Source organism: Triplophysa dalaica, chromosome 15, assembly GCF_015846415.1.
Source record: "Triplophysa dalaica isolate WHDGS20190420 chromosome 15, ASM1584641v1, whole genome shotgun sequence".
In the NCBI taxonomy this organism is placed as follows: Eukaryota; Metazoa; Chordata; class Actinopteri; order Cypriniformes; family Nemacheilidae; genus Triplophysa; species Triplophysa dalaica.
Genome location: NC_079556.1, coordinates 3,148,575 through 3,173,333, shown reverse-complemented (window position 1 = coordinate 3,173,333; position 24,759 = coordinate 3,148,575). Strand labels below are relative to the sequence as shown.

The 24,759-nt window shown below is 38.6% G+C and overlaps 2 protein-coding genes across 4 annotated transcripts; both read left to right on the top strand.

Annotated features, from left to right (window-relative positions):
* Positions 1 to 1,634: 1,634 nt before the first annotated feature.
* On the top strand, positions 1,635 to 13,759 carry wdhd1 (WD repeat and HMG-box DNA binding protein 1). Of its 2 annotated transcripts, none has more exons than XM_056767053.1 (26): positions 1,635 to 1,696; positions 2,314 to 2,412; positions 2,513 to 2,624; positions 2,712 to 2,863; positions 3,900 to 4,011; positions 4,180 to 4,230; positions 4,334 to 4,429; positions 5,272 to 5,364; positions 5,570 to 5,676; positions 5,781 to 5,937; positions 6,164 to 6,362; positions 6,551 to 6,723; positions 6,942 to 7,126; positions 7,661 to 7,902; positions 8,038 to 8,175; positions 8,279 to 8,435; positions 8,526 to 8,640; positions 9,253 to 9,384; positions 9,602 to 9,822; positions 10,064 to 10,194; positions 10,317 to 10,373; positions 10,609 to 10,640; positions 10,731 to 10,898; positions 11,103 to 11,239; positions 12,350 to 12,485; positions 13,228 to 13,759. In XM_056767053.1, exons 2-26 carry the CDS (start codon positions 2,336 to 2,338, stop codon positions 13,390 to 13,392), a joined length of 3,345 nt encoding a protein of 1,114 aa, XP_056623031.1. In that variant the 5' UTR covers positions 1,635 to 1,696; positions 2,314 to 2,335; the 3' UTR covers positions 13,393 to 13,759. The 2 variants fall into 2 exon arrangements, with proteins under 2 accessions (XP_056623031.1, XP_056623030.1); XM_056767052.1 differs by having other exon boundaries at positions 1,636 to 1,696; positions 2,317 to 2,412.
* Positions 13,760 to 14,565: 806 nt separating this feature from the next.
* gch1 (GTP cyclohydrolase 1) lies at positions 14,566 to 23,962 on the top strand. 2 transcript variants are annotated; one of them, XM_056768139.1, is made up of 6 exons: positions 14,566 to 14,977; positions 18,373 to 18,482; positions 20,398 to 20,453; positions 21,820 to 21,851; positions 21,929 to 22,013; positions 22,124 to 23,962. In XM_056768139.1, exons 1-6 carry the CDS (start codon positions 14,659 to 14,661, stop codon positions 22,248 to 22,250), a joined length of 729 nt encoding a protein of 242 aa, XP_056624117.1. In that variant the 5' UTR covers positions 14,566 to 14,658; the 3' UTR covers positions 22,251 to 23,962. The 2 variants fall into 2 exon arrangements, with proteins under 2 accessions (XP_056624117.1, XP_056624118.1); XM_056768140.1 differs by lacking the exons at positions 20,398 to 20,453; positions 21,820 to 21,851; positions 21,929 to 22,013; positions 22,124 to 23,962 and adding an exon at positions 17,772 to 17,868 and having other exon boundaries at positions 18,058 to 18,406.
* Positions 23,963 to 24,759: the final 797 nt, after the last annotated feature.

The window sequence follows — 24,759 nt, the reverse complement described above, 5'->3', positions numbered from 1 at the left end:
GACCATCATTTCTTAATATAATTGGTTTAAACTTTTGGTGTGCAATAAAGAGCTTCATACCCCAGATTCATGAAATACATGAAAATAATAACAGTGTTATCTGATGGTTGTGTTTTCTATTGTAGTATTTCCAATTTCCACTAGATGGCAGACGTGAGGTTTGACACTCTGAAAGATTTTATGTTCAGGCTAAAAGGGATACAGCTACCCCCACTGCGCATGCGCATGTCAATACTGCATCATTTTTGAAAGTTAATATCTTTTTTATTGTAAGGTTATGTTTAGGTTTGGGGTAGGAGTAGGCTTAGCTAATACAATTTATTATAATTTTATGGGGAGATCTTTCATCCCTTCCTGCCGAAACTGAATCCCGTCTAGCCACAACTAGGATTGCTTGTTAAACTTGAGAAATGACCAGTGCCTCCTTGTTTTGTGTTGCAAAACCACAATATATTATTCAACTTTCAGTATTATTTGACATATCTCTCGTGATCTTTCAACAATTGCCTTGGCTATCTATTTTCAATAAAGCAATAAGGTAAATTAAGATGTTTTATGTGCTTTACACCAATTTAGTTTCTTCTTCTCATCACAGCAATTTCCACTGTGTGAAAAAAGTTACATTATGATTTTCCCATTAGGCCTTTGTATATGTGGAACGTAATTTAAAGATTATCTATGTTCCAGTAAATGTCAGTGAGCATAAAATGAGGTACATCAACATGATACCCAGATTGGCTATCCTCCTCATTAACTATGTGTGTTCACCTTGAATAACCTATTCTCAATTGAGTGAGACAGAAGCCATAACTATTGATCTGCTAAACCCATTGATGTTAAATATTTATGTGCCTCTGATGATCCAATCTTCATTATGAATTTAAAGTAAAGCATCTTTACCTCGAGAAATAGCTCATGTTTTTGTGCAATGCGTTAGAGTCTAGGTGGTTAAAAAATAAATTTGTTTTACTTTAGATTTATAATAAAGAGAATACCAATAAATCAGGGAGGGAGAGCATTAGATGATGCAGATATATAAGATGTCTCAAAGGGGTCATTCATCTTGGTGTTGCATTTGACATTGCAAGCTAAACGCTCCTTCATGCAAAACACACCAAATTATTTAAGAAATAATATATGTGTAATTTGTATGTTCTCTTGAAAACGACTATATCAAACAAACCCCAGGCTGTATTCAATTATTGATGTCTTTAAGACAGTATGCTTTTGGGCGTTTATTTATTGTATTGAAAACGTGTAACATTTAGTTATTGTCTACAACGCACTCCAATATTTAAAGTACACAAGTACTATTAACATTTAATAACCACAAATAATTATATTTTTGTTGTAGTTTATTAATTATTCAGTCGAAGTGTTGCGTTTTTCTATGCGGCGCTGCGCACACCGATCTGACAATGTCATCGAAGTACCGCGAGAGCAAGTCAAAATCACGGCTTTCAAGTCACTCTCGCGGTGCTATGATGTTATACATACCAACCACTCCGTGCAGCGCCTCATGGAGACGAACACCCGGAAATGTCAATCATGTCACTTGTGGGGCGGGATCAACAGGCACGATTCGGCCAATGGCGTTTGAGAAGACATAAAGGTTCGTCCTACTTTTGACGTCATCGTTTTCAGCGCGGGAGATGCAAGCAAGTGCGAGGAGAAATACAGACATTTGCCGCCAAACGTAAGCTTTAAGTTCTGTATTAACGAAACAATTCCAAAACATTTATTGTTGTGTTGTTGTCCGATCACAACTGGTGTGTAGTCAGTGGTGGATTACGCGTTATGTGCTGTGATTGTTGTTACATGCTGTTGATGTGCAGCTAAAGTGCATTAACACTGTCTTTGTACTCCAAAAATTGACGAAACGCGTTAAAATTGAATTTGACAAAAGACTGTTTATGTTTTTGATTGACATATTTTCCGCTGTCTTGGAGTAAATTTCTCTTTTAAATAATAGACATCTGATAAAATATAGTTTAGATTGATTTAAAACAAAATCAACTTTATAAAGCAGGTGCGTTGACACTTATGTCAAAGGGCAGTGAAGATATTTGTTTACTTAAGTAATCTGTTATTAATGTACATTATCAGATAATAATGTACAACAAAGCTCTTGTATTTCAATCCTATTAACCTGACTCAAGTTGCTGATACTGTAATAGTTCTCCAATACATTTTTTTAAAGAAATAATAAACTAAATCTAAAAAGTATTTCATCTAAATGTGTTACTAGTCTAAGTATTACAGTACATTTAAATAACGCACATTATTAACAAAGCCTGATCCACATTCCTTCAGCAGTTACTGACCAGAGAACATCATGCCCTGTGAGAGAAAGCCTATGCGTTACGGTCACTCAGAGGGACTCACTGATGTCTGCTTTGATGATGAGGGAAAGTGAGTATTACCCTAAAAAAACCTCATTCACCCTGTTTTGATCAGAATTTAGAAGGTTAAGGCGCATTAAGATCTTAAATCCGTCATTTAATCTTTTCAGGTCTCTTGTCACCTGTGGTAGTGATGGAGATGTCCGCATATGGGAAAGTCTTGATGACGATGATCCTAAATCTATAAATGTTGGAGAGAAGGCCTTCTCTGTGGCCTTGAAGGTATTTTGGCGCTTTGTAGACATACTGATTTGATTAAATGTTTTTTTTTTTTAAGGTAATTCATTTCATTGTTTTTCTCCCACACAGAATGGAAAATTAATTACTGCGGTTTCCAACAACACGGTTCAGATTCACACTTTTCCAGAGGGAGATCCAGATGGAATTCTCACTCGATTTACCACCAACGCAAACCACGTCACATTCAGCACCAGCGGTTCAAAAGTGGCTGTAGGCTCGAGGTTTGTTTTTAAGCTGCAATGCAATCCTATTTTTTTGGTTAAAAAACACTATGTATATGTCATACATTAGTGGCCAAAAGTGATGCCTGAAGGGTATATTTGCCTTTTATTATAGATCTGCAGGTTTAAACAAACCATTAAAATATGAGGATAAGGTAGACACAAGAGAACCTTCAAATTGGACAAGATTATTTGACAGAAAAGACTTTATCATGTCACAGGATATACGGTTTATTTTATTATGCCAAAAATGCATAAAAAACAAATGCTCACAGAAATTAAACTGATATTTAAGTGTAACCAGTTAATAATATTTTGCAAATTTACATACAACTACAATAAGAGACCATTTCAATATAACATTCAGTTTTTCTGAATTTACTTTTTATAGTTATGTGGTGAAGTAAAATGATAATTTTTGTTTCATTCGATGAACGACTTCCAATATTTCTCCCATATTTTAAATAAAAATATTGTTTCTATTTGCATTTATTTCTTGAAAATAAAAACTGGAGAATCAGGTTAAAATAACAGAAAAGACAAGTTCATTTTCAATTTTTGAATGGTCTCTTATTTTTTTTCCGCTGCTGTATGTTATTTATATGTAAATTACAGGTTTGTGAATGTAGATAATTTGGTGCTTGGATGTCAGGTATGATTGTAATCTTCACATCTCTCTGCTTCTGACCGGCATCAATACCAAGAGGAAACTGTTTTGATAGTTTTATGATTAGTTCTATTTGTCCTAAATGGCCTTTTGCTGGATATATGGATTGTTTGAAAAGTACGTATGGCATGAATGAAGGCAGGGAGCATGTCACTGCATTGATTGAGCGGTTTTATCCCGCTGCCCCTGCTTGAATATTGATGCACTGGCGGCGTTGGCACCTGGGCCTCCAAACAGGTTATTTGATTTCTCTTCCTGTAGATTTAGGAAATGAGTTTTCATTTGTTGCCCTGCTTCAGATCGGAAAGATCTACAGCTCCAATAGGAGACCTGAAAATAGCGCGCTGATTTTGGGATTCTGTTTTCTAGCGACTTCCTGGTGAAGATAGTGGAGGTGATGGACAGCAGCAGGCAGACGACTCTCCGTGGTCATGAAGCGCCTGTCCTCAGCGTGGCCTTTGACCCTTCTGATGAGTTCCTCGTAAGTATCGTAGTTACCCAAGGCCATTGCTTATGGGGTGAAGATGATTGGGTCGTACAAGTTCCTCTGACCGAGAAACATCTCATCCATTCCTGTAGAGGTCTAAGCATCACATTAGTGCAGGGTTGGAGCTGGACATTTATAACATGTGATGTCACTTCTCGACAGGCTTCTTCCAGCTGTGATGGCTCAGTCGCTGTGTGGTCCGTCGAGTCGCAGGTATGAGGCTTTAATATTGATTGAAGATAAATCTTAGTACAGCAATACACCTCAACACACAGCATCTAACGTGAAGGTTGTGAATCCTTATTCTGTGTTCTAGACTCAGGTTGCTCACTGGAAAGTGCTTCAGAAGTCAAGTGATGTGAGCACTGCAAAATCTCTCTGCAGACTTGCCTGGCAGCCTCGTTCTGGAAGGGTATTGAACATTTTTACACTTTTAAAGTCCCAGTAAAATAAAAAATTCCTATGGCTATTTTTTTCATGAAATATTGCCCTTCATTGTAAATAGTTTATCAATGTTATCAATTCTCTTTTTTTAATTTCTGTGCCCTCATAATCTTTAGCTAAAATCTGTAAATGCACAATAATGACAATCACCTTTTAATAAAGTATGTTAGATGGCTTGGGCAGAGCATCTGTTAACTCCTCCCCTTCAACTGTCAGTCTGCTGCCAGTTCCATTTTAAAATGCAACGGGTGTTTTTATACATCCAATCAAATCGCAACGGGAGACAAAAGCCACGGCCACAATTTTTCTCATTAGAAGTACTTACACTTGGGAATGCGTAAAAATATGGAAGACTATCACAACCTCCGGTTCACAAACCTCTTTTGAGATTGAAGTATTTTGCATGTCTTGTCTGCCTTACTTCCTGAAAATTTAGTGAATTTTTAGGAATAGTTCACTTCAAAATGAAAATTCTATTATCATTTTCTCATACTGTTGTCAGTTTAAACTTGGGTAATTTTTTTCTTCTTCTGCAAAACACAAAAGAAGATAGTTTGAAAATGTCGGTAACCAAAAAACGTTGCTCATCATTGACTTCTATTGTATGGACACAAATCCAATGCAAGTCAATGGGGGCCAACGGTTTCTGTTACCAATACTTTTCAAAATATCTTCTTTTGTGTTCTGCTGAAGTAAAAAGTCATACAGGTTAGAAATGACAAGAGGGTGTGTAAACAATGACAGAATTTTCATTTTGAAGGTGAGTTTTCCATTAAATGAAAATTGTTGATGTTTTTCATGTCTTTGTAGCTTCTGGCTATACCAGTGGACGCCACCGTGCAGCTGTATGACAGAAACACGTGGACACATGTTAGCACGCTCTCAGATGACCTCAGCACACAGGTCAGTGGAGGAATAATCCACGTCCAGACATTTAAACTGGAACAGTAATTTTGGTTTATAAGGCCAATATAATTAGACAAATATCATTAGCAGGTGGGAAAAACATTACTGGCATTATGATTTTGTCTTGGCCTTTCATATTTTTTATTACAACGGACACTACGACATAATGAAGCGTTCTTTCCCCTATCTTTGTTTTCTTCAGGTTGCTAATGTTGTGGTTTGGTCGCCTTGTGGGAAGTTTCTGGCTGCTGGAACTGTTGGAGGAAACCTGTTGATCTGGGATGTTGAGGCCAAACTGTGTGTCGAGAGGTATGAGATAATAATCAGTTATTATTATGCAGTTTACATGCACCATGTGTGTATCTAAAGGGTTCAGAAATGCAGATAGTAATGTTGATGGTCTTGTTTAACAGACAGAAACACGAGAAAGGGTTCACTGTGTGCGGGATGGCCTGGCATCCCTCAGGGGGTCGGATCGCTTACACTGACACTGAGGGCTGCCTCGGCCTCCTGGATGGAGTGTCTTCCGCCTCTGCCCCCACCTCCTCATCGACCACCCAGAGCACCAAGGTCAGTCATCATCTCCAGCATCACCTTTTCTTTCCTGCTTATGCAGCATCAGAAGTGAGATCACTTACCGAATGTCATGAGAGATGACTTATGATCTTTAGACGACCTTCTCAGGCTGTGTGTGCTTCTGGAATATTTGTTTTAAATAACATAAACTTTGTTTAAACATGAGCGTGACTCTATTGTGTCTACTTGGGTACTTTGTGATTTGGCTTGTGATGTGTAGGCTACTGCAGCCAAGGAAAAAAAAGATTATGATGACCTGTTTGATGACGACGATGACCGGATGATGGACGAGGGCATGAGCGACTCGCGCTCTCCGGTGAAGAAAGCCTTCGTTGAGGATGATGATGATGACGACCTCATGCCCGCCACGGGCCGAGCACGAAACAGAGCATCGTTTCTGGATGATGACAATTCTCTTGGTATGATCTGTGTGAGGTCAACTTTACAAATCGTGTAGTGACAAAAATATTACTGTTATAGACAATAGAAATGTCAATCTTGTGGTTGACATAAGGTTTCTCAGTGGTGAGCATAATACAATTTAAGATGAACTCATACATCTTTCAAATTTACCAGAAATAAGCCAATTAATAGTGTATCCTCGCAGATGCAGCGTCGGTAAAACTGGATAAACTTCCGGATGAGGATGGAAACAGCGCGATTCTTCCTCCTGTGGTCCCCGCTGTGTCCCGTCCAGTCTATGAGGGTCCCATGCCAACCCCACCCCAAAGGGCTTTCCAACCAGGATCCACCCCTGTGCACCTCATGCATCGCTTCATGGTGAGGAGAAAACTGCTATTAACTTTTCAAGGCACAGTATAGAGGAAAAATACAGTATATTATGCAATTGGGTAATAATGATGATTTACCGAGTGTAATAATTCAAACAATATATGATGCCTATACAGTAGTATATGTATATAGTATTTGTTTATATCACAATATAATAACTTTCAAGTTGATTCATTTGTTTTAAAGATCACTGCGTTATCTTTTAGATGTGGAACTCTATTGGTATCGTCCGTGGCTATAACGATGACCAGGACAACGCCATTGATGTGGAGTTTCACGACACAGCCATCCATCACGCCATGCACCTCACCAACACACTTGGCCACACTATGGTTGACCTATCCCAGGAGGCCGTGCTGCTGGCATGTGAGGGAACTGATGAGCTAGCCAGGTAAAGCATTTTTACCAAAGGTCGTGCATTATTAACATTTAGTGATGGATTTTTTTGTGATTTGTCAGATTCGTTGAATTTGGGGTTTATTTTTAATCCAGTTACTATTACAGCCCTCTGATTCTCATCAGAAGTTCATGCGTATGAACTTTGTTCTGTGGTTCTGTTTCCCCTTTGTCCTTTATGTTTGGTTATCTTTGTTTGCAAGCCAAGTTTGCCCTTTGCCTTCTAATGAAAAAGGAGATATTTGCCATTTTGAAGCTAGAATATGTCGTTCTGATTTTCAGTTTCTACCTAGACCAAAAATGATTGACCAAAGAATAGGGCTGGATAATATATGTAAATTATTATAAAATGTAAAAGATGTTTGTTATATAGTTTTATGACTTTATTTTAATAGAGGTCATATTGACTTTACAAATTTTTTGTGCAAGGCATTATTTATCAAGTTTTGCTTATTTCATTTTTTATTGTAATTGTATTATGGCCGTGCGGATTTTAGGCTCTCATTGGCACACATTTATCTTTTAACAGCAAGATCCAGTGTTTGCATTATTCCTGCTGGGACACACATAAGGAGTGGATGGTGGATCTTCCTAAAGGCGAAGATGCGCGTGCGTTGTGTTTGGGTCAGGGCTGGGCTGCCGTGGCCACAAGCACCCTAATGGTCAGGCTCTTCTCCATTGGTGGTGTACAGAGGGAGATGTTCAGCCTGCCTGGAGCTGTGGTGTGCATGGCGGGTCACGGCGAGCAGCTCCTTATAGTCTATCATAGAGGTCAATATAATTGCATAATGGCTTTTTCAATACCATTATTTCTAATTCTATGACGTCGTTCATGTTACCTCTTGGTTTGAAAGGGGCTATTGTGTAAAGGAAGTGTTTAAGATCAGTTGTCATGTACGCTGCTAGGTACTGGATTTGATGGAGATCAGTCTCTTGGGATACAGCTGATCCAGCTTGGCCGGAAGAGAAAGCAGGTGATCCAGGGAGAGGGGTTGCCTCTCTCACGGAAGTCTTACCTGGCGTGGATGGGCTTTACTGCTGAAGGCGAGTCATTTTCTGTGGCTTTTATGCTTCTTCGTCAATGGTAAAAATGTGCTGAGTTGCTTATTAAATAAGGTTCTCGGTCATTTCTCCAATTATTTTGCAGGAACCCCCTGCTGTATTGATTCTGAGGGGGTCGTACGTATACTGAACAGAACCCTGGGAAACACCTGGACTCCGGTGTGTAACACCAGAGAGAGCTGCAAGAGCAAATCTGACAATTACTGGGTCGTCGGAGTTCACGAGAACCCTCAGCAGCTCAGGTGGGGCTTTCTTGATGATTATTTTTATCCGCCGACGAGTCTGCTTGACAACTTTGAAATTCTAATTCAGAATAATATTTTCTATCTCAGGTGTATCCCATGCAAAGGTTCCCGCTATCCACCCACCCTACCTCGCCCTGCTGTGGCTGTCCTGCCCTTCAAACTGCCTTATTGCCAGACCACCACAGAGAAAGGCCAGATGGAGGTATTGCCTGTCAAAGACAAAGTCAAATTGTTTATCATGTCGGGATGTGCACTTTGGATGTCGGGTCAGATACAGACACAGATATATTAGATTTGTACAGACCTCACCACACCAATCCAGATGTCACAAAATTAAAAGAAAAAAACATTTCCGGGGCTTGCTAAGGCTATCAACCGTGTCAAATTTATTCATGAGTGCTCTAGCAAGCTTTGTTGTTGTTTTTTAGGAAGCTTTCTATGTTGCCATATCTTGAGGTAGTTTGTAAAACGGTCAGTTCTTGTTCTTGATTGGCTGAGGGGAGTTCTGAGCCGTTATAAAATACCCGCTGACTGCACCACATAGCCTCAATATCTTTATTTACTTTATTTTAGGAAACCTTACTAAGCATATTGAGAAACCGTTTTATAAAAGCAATAAGCCCCGTGAAGCAGTGTGTTACATTGCATTTAATATCAGCTTTTCCGCTTCGCATCATGCCACAACGCCCTTAGCTGTTGGTAAATGCACCGTTACCCACTTATTCGGGGCTTATTGCTTTAATTTGACATTAGGTGAATGATTGTAAATATCATGAAACGTAGAAGAGGTTAATGCCTTGTGTGTGTTTTATAGGAGCAGTACTGGCGTTCGATGCTCTTCCATAACCACTATGACTTCCAGTCATCAAGCGGTTATGAAATCGACAGTGAGGGCCAGTCTCGAGCCCAGAAAGAGCAGCAGGAGCTGTTGATGAAAATGTTTGCTGTAAGTCATTCTCACGGTCAGAACAGGAAGTTGTGCCCTGGCTAAATTCATTTGCATGTGCCTGGATTGGATTTCGCTGGCTTTTACCCTCTGAATTCTATAACACGATTTTACATGTGCTTCATGTGCACACATTTGATGAGATAAAGGCTTTCACATCCCTTCCGGCCGACTCATTGTCTGTGTGTCTGTGTGTGTGTGTGTGTTTGCCCCCCAGCTGTCATGTAAACTGGAGCGAGAGTTTCGTTGTGTGGAGCTGGCGGAGCTGATGACTCACAACGTGGTGACGCTCGCCATCCGTTACGCATCTCGCTCCAGACGCATGGCTCTGGCACAGAAGCTCAATGAACTCGCTCTGGAAAAGGCCAATCAGCTGTATGAGGAGGAGGAGCAGGAAGAAGAGGAGCCGGCCTATCAGAGTGTAGCACAAAATCCACGGTATTAAGGAGTTGCTTTAATCTATGTATCTTCTGTTAATGTTTTGTTGTTATTGTTAAATGGGAATGGTACATGAGCTGCATGTTAAAGGAAAGGTCCACCCAAAATGTATTTTTTTGTGTGACTTTCTTTCATTCTCATAACATAAAAGAAGATATTTTGAAAAAAGCTGGTTACCGAACAGCACTGGCCTCCATTCACTTTTAAGGACAGTGATGCTGATATGTTCTTGTGTCTGTAGGTTTAACCATGTTAGAAGAGAATCTAGAGGATCGAGTCAGATGAACGGCTGCGATGATGAGGATGTGGAGGAAGAATACACACAGGAAGAGGAAAGGGATGAAGAAGAGTCATCAGAGACCAAGAAACCATGTAAGTACCTGAGTCGGCCATTCATACTGTAGTGTACAGAACTGTTACAGGGATACTCGTTTTGTTTCTGGAACAAAGAATTACAGATTTATGACTTCATTTGATCGTATTTGACATTGCAGGTTTGAATCCATTTAAAAAAGGAGCAAAATCCCCTGAAAGGCCCTCCCCTAAACCAGGTATAATGTATTGGCATTAGCGATTATAAAATGTTATTAGTAGTATTAAATAAACTGTTTAAAACACACTGGTTGATATAAATGCAAAATCTGTTATTTGCTTGGTATATTTTTGTTGTTAGATTTCATTTAACCAAACTCATTCATATTATTCGAATTAATTATCCTTCGTTTTATTGTTGAGTGGCACAATGTTGTGGGCGATACTGCTAACCAACAATTTTGTTTGTTACAGTAAACCGAGAAGTACGTGCGAATCCTTTTAAGGTGAATGTTTTTTTTATTCGTATTATTAGCATTTTTAACATCATGCGTTTTAGACAATGATCGCTTATTATGATCTATTTTATTGTACAGGTATCTAGTGCAGGAAAGTCATCAGGTTCACCGGCCGGTCAGTCCAGAACGACTAATGTACTGGACAGTATGACGATGTCCAGCAGAAAACCTGCAGCTCTCAGCGGAACATCCAAACAGGGCAAAGCACCAGTCCTGAAGCCCCTGGCACCCAAAGCCAAGTCCAAGGTACGGTGTGCTGGCCAAACACACATGTTCTCCAGCCACGCAGGGTCACAAACCTTGTCTGACCCCATACTACTCCCTCACAATCTGTCTGAAATCCCGGATCGTTTGGCACTGGGAATTTTGTAATAACGATCCTGAAATGTCCAAGATGTTTATATTATCATGTCTTAATCAAACCTCATTTTTATTGGTGTTGTTTTAAAGACCCAGGCCACTCTACTGCAGATGAGCGCGACTAAAGTCAGCAGTAAGAAACAGCAGAGCCAATCAGGAACAGAGTCTGTGAAACAGGCTCCTGCTGCGACACCTCCGGTATCTGCAGAGAATACAGAAAACAGAAAGTAAGAGATAGACCCTAACACCTAAAACACTTTCTATGATAACTAGATTTATATTATTAAATCAGTTGTGGTCATAACTTTACAAATGCATAGAAGAATCTCTAAAATCTTGAAAATGATGAATAGTCTATAATTGAAGCGTTTAATTTAGCACCGTTCTGAACAAACTATTGCGCATAATGTTGACATATAGTACATGACACAACTGAGTTTATAAAAAGAACCCATTGCAGAAGTACACACCCTTGATTCTTAAAATGGTGTGGTGTTATATGGTTGATCAATGACTGTTTTTATGTCTTGTGATAGTTGTTCATGAGTCATTTGTTTGTGCTGAGCCATTAAACTGTCAAATGGTTGCATTTCCAGCATCCATGCGTATTTGACCCCTTTCCAACAGAGGCTGTGTCATGTTGAGATCATCTTTTTAAGCTGAGGACATTGAAGAGACTCATAGACAAATATTAGCAGAATTACAAACATTTACCGATGCACAAGAATGCAACGTGATATATTGAAAGCCAGGTGTAAAAACCTAAAAACATGAGATGGGTGCAAATTGCCCTTCTGTTCAGTGTTGTTGATAATATTTGAACACTTATGTGAAATAACTTCTTCAGGGTAGTACTAAATTACATTTTCAGAAATTCATATTTATTCAACATTTCCCAAATTTTGCTGTGTATGTAAACTGTTTGAATTTGGGGTTTGAAATATCGTTGCCAATATCTGTATTTTAATATATTCGTGTTGTGTATGGTATATTGTATGAAAATGACACATATTACTGAAAAGTAATAGATGTGCTATATTAACAGAATTTAGTATTTTTGTTGCTTGTTTTAAGCACAAATTCACTAAAATTTCATATTTTTTTACTAAAACGAGACTTATTTACATAGATCAATTTGCAATGTAAAAATGAAGATGTGCAAAACACATCTAATCACATTAATGAGCAAAACAGACGTAGTTATCAGCCACGGGCCTATGCGATGGTCTGTCACTACTAATTTAGTGCAATTCTAATGAAATAATAAATGATTTGGTTTAAGGAACTGATAAGACATCTTAGCATTATTTAACTAGAATTGAATTGACTTCCTTAAGGCCAAAGACGGGGTTTCAGCTGTGGCTTGATGAGAACAGGAAGAGTATTCTCTGTGACAATCCTGACTTTGAGGAAATGGATGTTATCAAGGATGGCATGGGCCGTTTCCGCACGCTTACCGCCGAGGAGCGACTCGTAAGTCATTTCCTATTCATAGCAACAGTGCGTTACCTGCATGCATGACATTTCTGATCGTAAATTCTTAGACCTTTTGTTTGCTCGGAAAGCTTACCTGGGAATTTCCTTGTTTTGATTTTGGGTGTGTACAAGATTCCAGTCTTAGATGCATCCAACCGCCTGTTATTCTAGTTTACTTTCCTTTATTAGACACAGCACATTAAATCCAGATTAACCCTGCAGTTCATAGCAATATCATCTTGCTTTCTAATGTCCCATCACCTGAGCGTGGGCTTCACAGACAAACAATCATGATCTCCACCTGCACAAGGATCTGTTCGTGACCCCGCACCCAGAGGGCCACTCAGTGCAGCGTTGAATGACTCTTCACGCACTCCAGCAGCCTAGAGGGGGAATGGTTAGGACGCCTGTTGCTCTGGAAACCCTTGCCGGGGTTGTTTGCTGCGCTCATTGATCTTATGTTAATGACATGGGGGGTGGCATGAGGCCGTGAAAGAGCGTGTTACATCGATGAATGGCGTGTCGTGAGGACGTGCAGAATGGGCCCCGGTGCTCATATGTGAAATGGGTCGGGTGACTCATCATGTCCGTAAATGTTCTCGACAAACATTCGCTCGCAAAGGTGTTTCCGCTGGCACGCTCAATTTTAATCACAATCCTATATGGTCTTGAAAGCTCAGGCTGTATGAGGAAAAGCACAACAGTTCTGGGATACCAAAAATTCCACTTTCTCTTTCAGGAGTGGTCTGAGAAAGCAAAGAGTGAATCTGACCCGAAGAAAAGAAAGCGTGAGCACGGAGGAGAGGAAGATGAAGAAATGGAGAGTGATGAGAGCGTGGGCAAAAAGAAAAAGCCATCAGATAGTTCTGCAAAACTCTCCGCATTCGCATTTAACAAAGAATAACACTTGGCGTGAATTCGTGAATTGTTCATATATATGTATATTTACAACTTGTTTTAATGTGAATGAAAAAGAGGCTTTTAATAGATGTTATTCATTGGTCAGTGTAGTTTTCTGTCCTCTTGTAGTTTCATGTATAACAGCCGTTCATTGTGTTCTGATCTTTAATTTATGTTCTCAAGTTTGAGCTCACTGCGTAGCTCATTTGCATTTTAAATGAAGCCCGGACGCTTTGTTAAACGTTTCGCAATATGACAAGACGGTCAATAACTAGGTCTCCTTTCTGGAGTATTATTTGTACATAATGTTTTTGTGAACTTTTCTACTGTATGTTAACTATCATAATAAAAGTGAACTAATCTAGAATCAATCTGTTGTATTCGATTCTTGGAAATGTGAATGCATGGTTGGAATATTTGCTGGCGTTTCAGATGATGTAATGATAGGCATTCTTTCAATTCTAAGTGAAGGTTTTTAATGTTTAAGGTGACCTGTATTTTACATCATCAAACTTGACAAGGTACCACTTTATATCTCAACATAACTTAAAAGGCTGTCGAGTCTCCTCGGGTGTTTGATAAGACCCAATGCATTACATTGATTTAAACAAAATTAGCTTAAGAAGAATATTTTTTTGTGAGGTTTGAGTCAAAATATGATACATCTCATACATATAGGAAAGTACACTTAATTCAAGCACTTTACATCATTCACGTGTGTTTTTTTATCTCTTGTGTATTGGCACAACCAAAATAAGTGTACTTCAGAGTTCAAAATGAAATCTCAATATTGTATCTAAACCTTTGAAGTCTTAACAGGATCAAATCGGTGTATCAATTTAAAAGATACTTTAACTCCGTTTGTAAAAAAATAGATTAGAAAAAACAACAGTTAAGATTCTCGAAAAAGTTGAGAATTACATGTGATGTTTAAAAAAACCTCAACAAATAAAGATCTTATTTGATCATTTTTAGTTCTTGACTCTGAGAAACGAATTCGACCAGTAGGAGACCTCGTGCTATTACTAGACGCAGGTTGCGTGACGCAATCACGACTCTGGACCAATTGGATCTCTGCGGCATGACGCAATCGCGCCTCTCCACCAATAGGAACTTGCGCGGATTAGCCGATGTTTATAAATGTGCCAACTTGCGATCTCTGCGCGGAGATTGACAACCGGTAGACTTCACAAAATCTGTCCATCACACTTCAAACAGGAAACACACAGTATCTTTAAAACAGACTTTAAGAAGCTTGTTTCAGGCAAACATGGAGCGCACTAAACAGACACAAAGTGACACGGCAGGTACAGAAACCGCGATGAACGGGCTGCACCTTGACGCGCGGGTGAAACTGCCCGGCGGGAGCGCGAGCGCCGCGTCTCCCTCCGTGATGGAGAGCTGGCGAGAGGAGCGCACTCGCAGCGTGGAGGACAACGAGACGAGTCTGCCGAGCATCGCCGCCGCTTACACGACGATCCTCCGGGGACTCGGGGAGGACCCGCAGCGGCAGGGACTTCTCAAAACTCCGTGGAGAGCCGCAACTGCCATGCAGTTCTTTACCAAAGGCTACCAAGAAAAGATCATCGGTGAGTTACACGACAGTATTATTAGTTATGAGCAACATTTATATTCGATGAGAAAAAATTGAATTGAAATAATATTTAGTTTATGTTTCGCAACATTCCCCACATTTGACAAGTTTTAAAGAGTTGAGGTGTTAAACTTGACGGGGTTTTGAAACGCAACGCTTGTGGCTGTAAACACGGCAAGTTGTCAAATACAGAAAACCTAGAAAGTGTTTTCCTGTAGGTCAGTGATAAGAGCATTGCATTAACAACGCAAGGTTGTGGGTTCGATCCCAGGGGATTGCATGTATAGGAAAAAGAAATGTATGTCGCTTTGGATAAAAGAGCTTTACGTCTAAAACGCCCTTTAAAACAGACACGTGCCGCCTATTGTCGTCACTAAAAGCACTGAATTATTGAACAAATTCCCCTTTGAATACGAACTTATCTGTTTATGTGCCATATTTATTCTACTTGGCCAATAAGTTTTAATAATGAATTGCGTTCTGGACTAAATCAAATACAACTTTGTTGTTCTATCATCATGCAAACATTTATTATTCATCTTTGTCCAATGCACAGCCAAGCAACTAAAAGTGTTTCTTCATCATTCACTTGCATGAATACGATGAACTGGATCAACAGGTACTCCATCTGATAGCAAAGGTTACACCCTTGCACACTTGTGCATGGGTCAGTGTGTTGTTTAAGTGGTCGAGCCGGGGTGCTGCCCACCAATTACGGCCCCACATAGGAAACGGCACATCTGGACTTAGTTTGCTCGGCTTTTTAGGGCCCATGCATATGGAATCTGTTATTGTTGCACTTCTATACAAAAATGAGGAAATGCACATTAAAGCAGACTTTTGCCCCCGATGACCTCGGAGGACTTGCATCTCTCGCACATAGTTCACAGTGTTATGATGTGCAATGTCACGGTGAGGTGTGCAACGATAAGAGCGTTCGATAAGAAACTCCTTGTCTTTTTGAGACCCGATTGGTTGAAAGGATCACCACCCCTGCAATAAAATTCTTGGATCTGGTTTTCCTCATTTTAAGTGATTTAAACTCCCTATTTGAGGTGTTTTTGGTCACGAGTGTGTCTCAGAGCATTTATGCGAGGTTGTGGTGCAATATTGTGCATTTATTATGCCAGTGTTATTAAGTGCGCAATGTTTTAATGAATATTAAAATGAATATTAGAGGTCCGCTTGGATCATTTGGTATTTGGGGTTCTGTTCTGTATGCCTGACGCATGAACATATTATGGTGCGTAAATTTCATAAAGATCAATATTTTGCATCGTCGAAACATTTACAATTTACAAACTGGTGACACATTAACCAGACAATGATATTATAGTTTATGATATTACAGGTGGTGAACTTTTGTCAAACAGTATGTCAAAAGTACATTGGACATCAATTGCCGAACGCAGTAACAAAAATTTTATTGTACAAAGGTTAATATTTTAATGATATAATAAAAGCTCAGCGATGCATTTTTTTTTATTTCAGCCATACCTTTAAGATCGAGGCAAATCCACCAGTTGAAAACCACTGCTTTATGCAATACCCTCATGCATTTTGTCTCTTAGTTTATGCCTTGTTTTGGTATTACAATTTTTGCTTCAAGGAAGCACAATAAAGCAAAAAACACACAAAGTCAAGTGCTATTGCTTTACGCTGATCATTTCTGTTGCTCTGCACAGTCTCTGCTGTGTTACCCATCAATGCGCTCCGTTGTTCCCCGCCCCCACTGCCTGAAGAGATGCCTGTCTCTTATTTAAAGGATGCAGAACAAACCGAGCCCTGAACGTTACCCTTAGCCAGAGCTCTGCTCATTGACATCCTGACAATTTGAAATGGTTTCTATGGTTACTTATTGTATTTCAAGTGTATGTTTGCTTTGGTGTCCAAGCAAGTTTGTGAGTGTAATCGAGTGTGGTTGGCGGGGGGGGGCACGGGGTTGAAAGATGACTTCAGGGACAGGATGATTTGATTTCCTGTTCTTCTTGTTGGTGGCAGCGTCACACGTGAGACCCTTTCATATGTTTCGTGTGGCTGTTTGTTTAAGACTAGCGTGATGACAGTTCCCTCTTTACAGCTGCTGCCCTCGGGGTGAATTCAGCCGAGTGCGTCTGATGCTCAGATCGACTTCTGTAGTTAGCCGAAAAAACGGCACACACGCAACAGCCGTTTTCTGAACGGCATCCTGGTTAGCGTTTTCTTCAACCCGATAAGAATGAACATTGATTTTATGGAAAAATCTTTTCTAGGTTTTCTTGAAATCACGAGACATCATAAGAGTATCACGTTAAAACATATTTATTGAGCATATTTATTATTACTTTTTAGTATGGCTGTCAAACGATTAATCGTGATTATTCGCATCCGGAATAAATGTTTGTTTTTACACAATATACGTCGGTGTACCGTGCATATTAATTTTGTATTTATGAACGCATACACATAAATGCATATATTCAAGAAAAATATAAAATATCACTATTAATAAACTTTTATTTAGAGTTTAAATTTTTGGCAAATATAAATGAAAACACAAGTGTGTGTGTTTTGTCTTTATAAATAGAAAATGAATATGCAAAGTACACAGATATATATTATGTGAACACAAACCTTTATTCTGGATGCGATTAATCGCGATTAATCGCTTGACAGCCCTACTTTTTTGGGTCATTAGAAATGAATCTAATGAATGTAGATTGTAAAGGTAAAATCATCTGGGTACATTTTTTACAAGAAATGTTTGAGTACATATTGAGATCTTCAATAATACGGACTTTTGATTACAGACTTGGCAAATGTGACATTGTTGAGATCTCTTCTTAAACTCTTTTTGAGTCTATTTCACATGGAGAAATATCTGAGACACAGGAGACTTAAGCAAAGGTTTCTATTTGCTTTCTATTTAATTCTATTGATGTCTAAGAGAAACAACTGAGATATTAAGAAGATAATTTGACAATTTATTTGTAAAATGTCTACAATTTAGTGCCATCATACCGTGTTGCACCTGTTGCTGAAGTGATCTGATGATCAACTTAAAAAAATCTTTTTTTTTTTGCTTTACAATAACAGCCTAAAAGTGCCAAAAACATATACGGAAGTCACATCACAACTGGATCTTGAAGCCTCGCAATCCCTTGGAAACGTTTCCTTGGAAACCCTCTCCGAGATAGGCGGCCAGGAAATTAAAAAAGGCCCACAAAGAGGGAAAAGTGTCTACCCACAACTAGATAAAACAGGATATATTTGCAGAATGATATGAGATAAGAGAAATGATAGACGAAACGACAGCAACATTGTTTACGATTTGATTTTGTACTTTCCAGAAAAGGTGAATGAAGCGGTGAGATGACGTGTTGACTTCTACCTGTTTGTTGTTCCCTGCAGATGTCCTGAATGACGCAATATTTGATGAAGATCACGACGAGATGGTGATTGTGAAGGATATTGACATGTTTTCCATGTGTGAGCATCATTTGGTTCCTATTTTTGGTCGGGTAAGATTGAGCAATTTACTTTCTCTGACTAATGCGACTAAACAAATACATAAGATCTTTAGTAATTTATCATTTAAAACTATATCACATTTCATGTAAATTAAACATTTTCTTTTCATTTTAATCAACGTTAATACAATTATATCATTAACAATTTATTTCAAACATCTGAAAAGTCTGGATTTTACTTCAAAAGATAAGAAAAACAAGAAATTAGATTTTGCATACAGAAAAGAAACCGTTTTTTAAGGTCCACTGAGTTTTTTAACATCTCGTTCAGGACAATAAAACGCATTTGAATGCTTTTGATGTCAAATTTGACATCTTAATCTCTGATATTACTTAAATGTATTTTGGTAATATTTGTTGAAATATATTTTACTCACCCTGGTTTTAATACTGTGTCTTAATAACTTTCATTCCAGTTATGACAACTCCTCTTTACTATGGCAAAGAGAATTATGTACTGAAATTGTTATGACAATACTGCCACAAAAAAGAGTCCCCAAATAGGCTTCATTTTCTTTACATAATCAGATATAATTATAAATTCTTATTATATATATTACCAGAACAATTCTTTCTGTTTTATGAAACGTCTGAAAAAGTGATGTGACTTGTCAACATCCAAGCTGAAAAATCCAGAAGTTATCTCAGACCATCTTGAATATCACGTCTGATACTCTCCCACTCGTAATCCTCCAGGTTTGACATTTAGTACCTCCCTCCATCTCTCAGCCCTGCAGGTGTTTGCCATTTAAGACAAAAGAAACACTGACGATCCTTTCACGCCGCAAACGGTCGATGATGATAGACCGAGCCATTGATCACACATACGTTTTTTTCCCGCTACTTGCAATTTTGTTTGTCAGATGCTGTTGGAAAGGCCGGCGTTTCCGCTGCTGCCCCCGCTGATAGCTCCCTGTCGTCAGCGGCGCGGCCTCTTATCCCTCTCATCTATTTACCTCGCCGCATCTACAACAAGATAATGACTCGCCAATTTCTTTCAAAGGAACATGTGTTTATTGTCTTTCATTTCTGTCCCTCTCTCCTTTTCACTTCACTCGCTCAAAGTCTCTTTAATTGTCCGTCACAAACACCGAGCCGATCAGGTGTGCCAAAAACCTATCCGACATATCTTGTGCTCACCTACCGGTCTGAGCTGCAAAAAGCACTTTCAAGCTCATTTCCAAGCGCTATCTGTATGCCTTTCGGTTATCGAGTTAGCGGTGAAGCGTGAGCGGCTTTCAGAGAATGTCGAGTGGAGTTTGGGGTTCAATGACGTCTGGAGTTATCGTATCAGAACAGAGAGCCAAAGAAACAAGTCCTAGCGAGCCTGTTGATGCTGCCCTTTTCTGGGGCGCTTCATCAAATTGTCTGTGACATTTCAGTTTGACGGAGAGAGGAGGTTAGATGGAAAGACCGGGAGCGAGGGTGTATGATGTAGAGGTATTTCCGTGCACATGAACTATTAAGATTATTTGTTTGTAAATCCGTTTTAACAATGGGGTGGTGGGGGGGGACATTGAAGTATAAGTCATGTAGTTCTGTGCCATGTGGCTTCCCAGTGTATCATAATATTTTTATACTTAGTGATAGAAACTATTCTTAATCCTAAATAATGAACTTTGACGTGTCATTTATATCCTGGACTTATTGAAACGAATGATTCCTCAAGAAATCACGTTTAAAACCATAAACTTGCATTGAGGATAGCAGGGGTTCTTATGTTATATAGTCAGTGAAAAGCCGGTTAGCAACTCAGAACCAACAATAGCGTATCAACACCCCAACAACAACCCCGAGCTTTTAGCATTGTGACACCAGGTTCTCTGAGATGGTTTTCTTCTTATTTTCACGAGCGCAGAAGGTTTTGATTTGTCTGGTCTTAGTTGATGTGTTTTGTTTTTCACAGGTGCACATTGGTTATCTTCCAAACAAGAGGGTTCTTGGTCTAAGTAAACTTGCACGGTAAGTACAACTCTCCTGGTGTTCAATGAGACCGAAAGGATGGTTTCCCCAAAATGAAAATTCTTTCATAATTTATTCATGTCATCCAAAACCTGCGTGAGATTCTACTTCAGAGCACCAAAGAAGATATTTTGTAGAACGTTGATAACCAAACAACACTGGACCCTGTTGACTTCCATTATGGACACGAAACAACCTCTTAAATATCTTCTTCGTGGTCCACAGAAGATTGATTCATATACAGGTTTTGAGGGTGAATAAATGATGAGGGATTTTTGGGAACTATCCCTTTAAAGTCTGTCTTTCCCTCAGGGGTGTTGTTTGCGAATCAAAACACTTCTGCGTGTGTTTGTGTTGAAGCAGGGAGAGAATAATTGTCTGTAAGAGGATTAGATACAATGTGCGAGTGACAAAAAGAAGCTTGATCCAATCTGACCCCAATACCTGTGGCTTAAGCCCTTTCACTGACTGTGTACCAGACATAATACTGCTTTCTTCTAATGAACACACACAACAACACGGCACATCAGAATCTTACGATGCTTTGCCTGCTGAAGTATCACGATACCGTGTAGTATCACGGTGCTAATTCATGTTCAGAATTGAAATCTACCAAAAATCCTTAATACACAGATCTAAATGTATACTTCACAGTACACGTTTAAAGTTTACATACAGTTTTTGGTCCAAGTGTTCTAGTGGCCGTGAAGATCCCATGTGAGCATGTAGTATCTGTAACCCGATGGGACACACTCAGCAAGTGCAAACATACATGTGGTGTTTCTAATTATGTGATTAAAAAGCAGTTTAACAAAATACATAACACTGGAGTTTTCACCGATAAAATGTGCAACAATGTTTTATTACGAAATGATATGTAATATCTAATTATATAGTCAAGTCAGATTTACTTTTATAGCACTTATTTGTATTTTCTAAATATTTCTTATTTACATTTCAGTTTTTTTTCTCATGTGGTAAGTAGCCGTGTAATAAGCGGGATAATGTACAAGCAGCCGGTTGTTATCGCGAAATAAGCCCCTTCATTGTGATACAACCGGCTGCTGTACATCGCTATGCTACCGTACCACCGGTACTCCGTGCAACACAATACCACACATGCGCACACACACCCATCAAAATATAACTTGTTACTTCTAAATTAACTATGATTAACATGATATTTACATATATTTTTTACGCTTTTCCACACCTCATATATTTTTTTCATACTGTTTTCTGGCTGTTAATAGTTTAGATTATAACTTCTGGTTCTGTATGTATGTTAATATCACAAAACTACAAACAAAGTAAGAATTCTGTCGTCACTTGTCAATCTAACTCTATACCCTGTGTTTTGCATCAGGATTGTTGAGATATACAGCAGAAGACTGCAAGGTAACACAATCTATTTGTGATTTTGAACACCAGCATTTCTGCATCATTTTCGTGTTTTGATGTATTTCTTGTGTCAGTTCAAGAGCGATTGACTAAACAGATTGCCGTGGCGATCACTGAAGCGCTACAGCCTGCTGGTGTCGGGGTTGTTATTGAAGCAACGTACGTACAAGCAGCATTACTATAAAAATAATAATAAACTAATAAAAATATATATTACGAATGTTTCATGCTTTTACATGGTTTTGTTTCAACTTCTCTGTGTTCTCCAGTCACATGTGCATGGTCATGAGGGGCGTTCAGAAGATGAACAGCAAGACGGTGACCAGCACCATGCTTGGCGTGTTCAGAGAAGACCCCAAGACACGTGATGAGTTCCTGACCCTGATCAGAAGCTGAGACGGTCCGTCCTCCCCCTCCACTGCCAAAACACTCGAACCAGCCCTCTTCTCTAATGCCTCGCTGGACCATCTCTGGTTCTGCCCCCGGAAAAGACACTGCTGCTGTGTATCATAGTGTCCCACCCGTCTGCGGGGCGGTTCCCTCGGTAAATCCATCTCTCCTGTTTCATGTGTGTGTTTATCTGTGTGTATGTCTTGTAGGTTTTGTGCTGTGTGGTTCATTCAAGGTTATTTTTTGAGGATGTGGGGGATGTTTGACACGAGTGGGGTCATTGGAAATGTTGTACTTTGAAGGACATCTTTGATAAAACAGCACAATTCGACCTCGCTAAACTGTCAAATTTGGCAAAACGTGTTTACATCTCTTTCCTGTCAGGTCACATTTGGGCACTATTAAACGCAATCGAGTTGCCGGTGATGCATGAGAAAGGGTTTTATTTTCACATGTTTAAAGAGTGACATAAAAACATTTACAGGTGAAATTGACTTCAAAATTCAAAGTCTTACTTTAAAATCTGTGCTTTAATGTATAATTCTCACATTTGTAATACTTTGGTCAGTTAATAATATTATTTGAATGAATTCAATAAGCCGTTTCATGTATATTCTTGATTCGCTTAACTAATCAAGGTTGATGTAGGATATAGAAAGTAATTAGTAATGAGTAACTAAATACTTTTTCAGAGTAACTTACCCAACTCTGATCGTGATATTCAACATTTACTCCAAGGAATTTCAAAGATGACTATGGTATTACCAGAAAAGCATAGATTTAACATTGTACCTTTTCTAAAATGGTACTTAACTGATTAACCAATTTCAAATGCCGTGCTGATCTTTTAATGTAATTTGTTATGTGTCCTGTGCATCATTCAATATTTCTGCCCAGACTCATAGTATCATCTGTTCTACGCTTGATAAAGCAAAGTGTTCATTTCATCATGTTGTTCATAGTATTTACATACTAACAATGTGCACCGTTGTTACTTTAAAATCAGCTGTCAGAAATGTGTTGGATGTTGTTCGTTAAAGTGATGAGCAGATCCAGCCTTGTAAATGTTCTGTCTTCGAGTGATCGATATTGTTTGCGCTTTGAAGGTCGTCTTTATTATTTGTGGGGTGAAATGACCAAAGGTGCAGTCAAGGTCAACGCAGTCTGTGATTTTGCACATTTGAAGAGTTTTTGCATTTTATGCTTGAATGCCAACTACATCGAGTATGTGTATCGGTAAATGTGTTCTTTGTAATTGCAAATGTGATTAAATCATGACGGAAACCTACCAACTAACGTGAGATAAGATTTTACATTTGTAGAACATATTTTGTACATTTACTTTGATACGTTTACCCTGTCTGGGTTCTTATAATAAGTGTTTGAGCTACAGCAGAATATTAACTTTATAAATGTATTATTTTAGAAATAGAAAAAAGGTTTTACTTATACTGTTGTATTGCCTGTGTAACTATATTGTTCTTATTTTGAAAAGTTCAATTTTGATGCGCTTGTAAACTCGGTGTCTGAGATGTTTCAGTGTCGTGTTCACTTCATAGCAGTGGATTGATTGAGAAAAAGAACTTGATATTTCAAACTCTATAGTGTTATTCATGTGGCCTTCTTTAATGGAAAGACTCGACGAGTCTTTCAAATATTTCAGACTTTACATTTGATGTATTGTCATTTTCAGTTTAAATAAATCTCAAGAAATGTTACATTTGTTTCTGCTGTTTTTTGTCATTCTTTAGAACAGTGAAACCTTTGGTAGAAACTAAACAATGTTACAATCTTATATACCGATATTAACTAACATTTCCAAAATAAAAGCTTTTAAGATTAAGATTTTAAGAAGTTAGTTCATTGTGCATTTGCTTATGTAAACAGTTTTAAAAATGTATTAGCAAATGCTGGAATTAACATAAACTAAGATTAAGAAATGTTGAAGAAATATTGTTCTTGTTAGATCATGCGCTAATGCATTTACTAATGTTAACAAATGCACATTTTGTAAAACGTAACTATCTTAAATAGATAGTTCACCCAAAAATGTAAATTCTGTCTTCATTTTCTCACCCTCAGATTGTTCCAAACCAGTATATGGTAAACACAAAGGAGATATTCTGAAGATATTTGGAAGAATGTGAGTAACCAAACAGATCTCATCGCCCATTTACTTACATAGTACGGAAAAATGACCATGGGAGTCAATTGGAGATGAGATCTGTTTGGTTACTGACATTATCTTCCTTTGTGTTAGCAGAACAAAGAAATATATATTGGTGGTGATGACCTTTTAATTTCGGTTGAACGATCCCTTTAATAGCCTAAAGACAAGCTTATAATTTTCTTTATGCAAATATACATATAGCTGAAATGTTTTTCTTTTTTTAAATGTAATCTGCGTTTCTATCTTGGAACATTGTATACATTTGTGAGTGTCTTTGGACCCATGATATATACGAGTTCATTAAAATGAGTTGAAAGAGACTGACTCAGCATTTCTCTCTCTTAA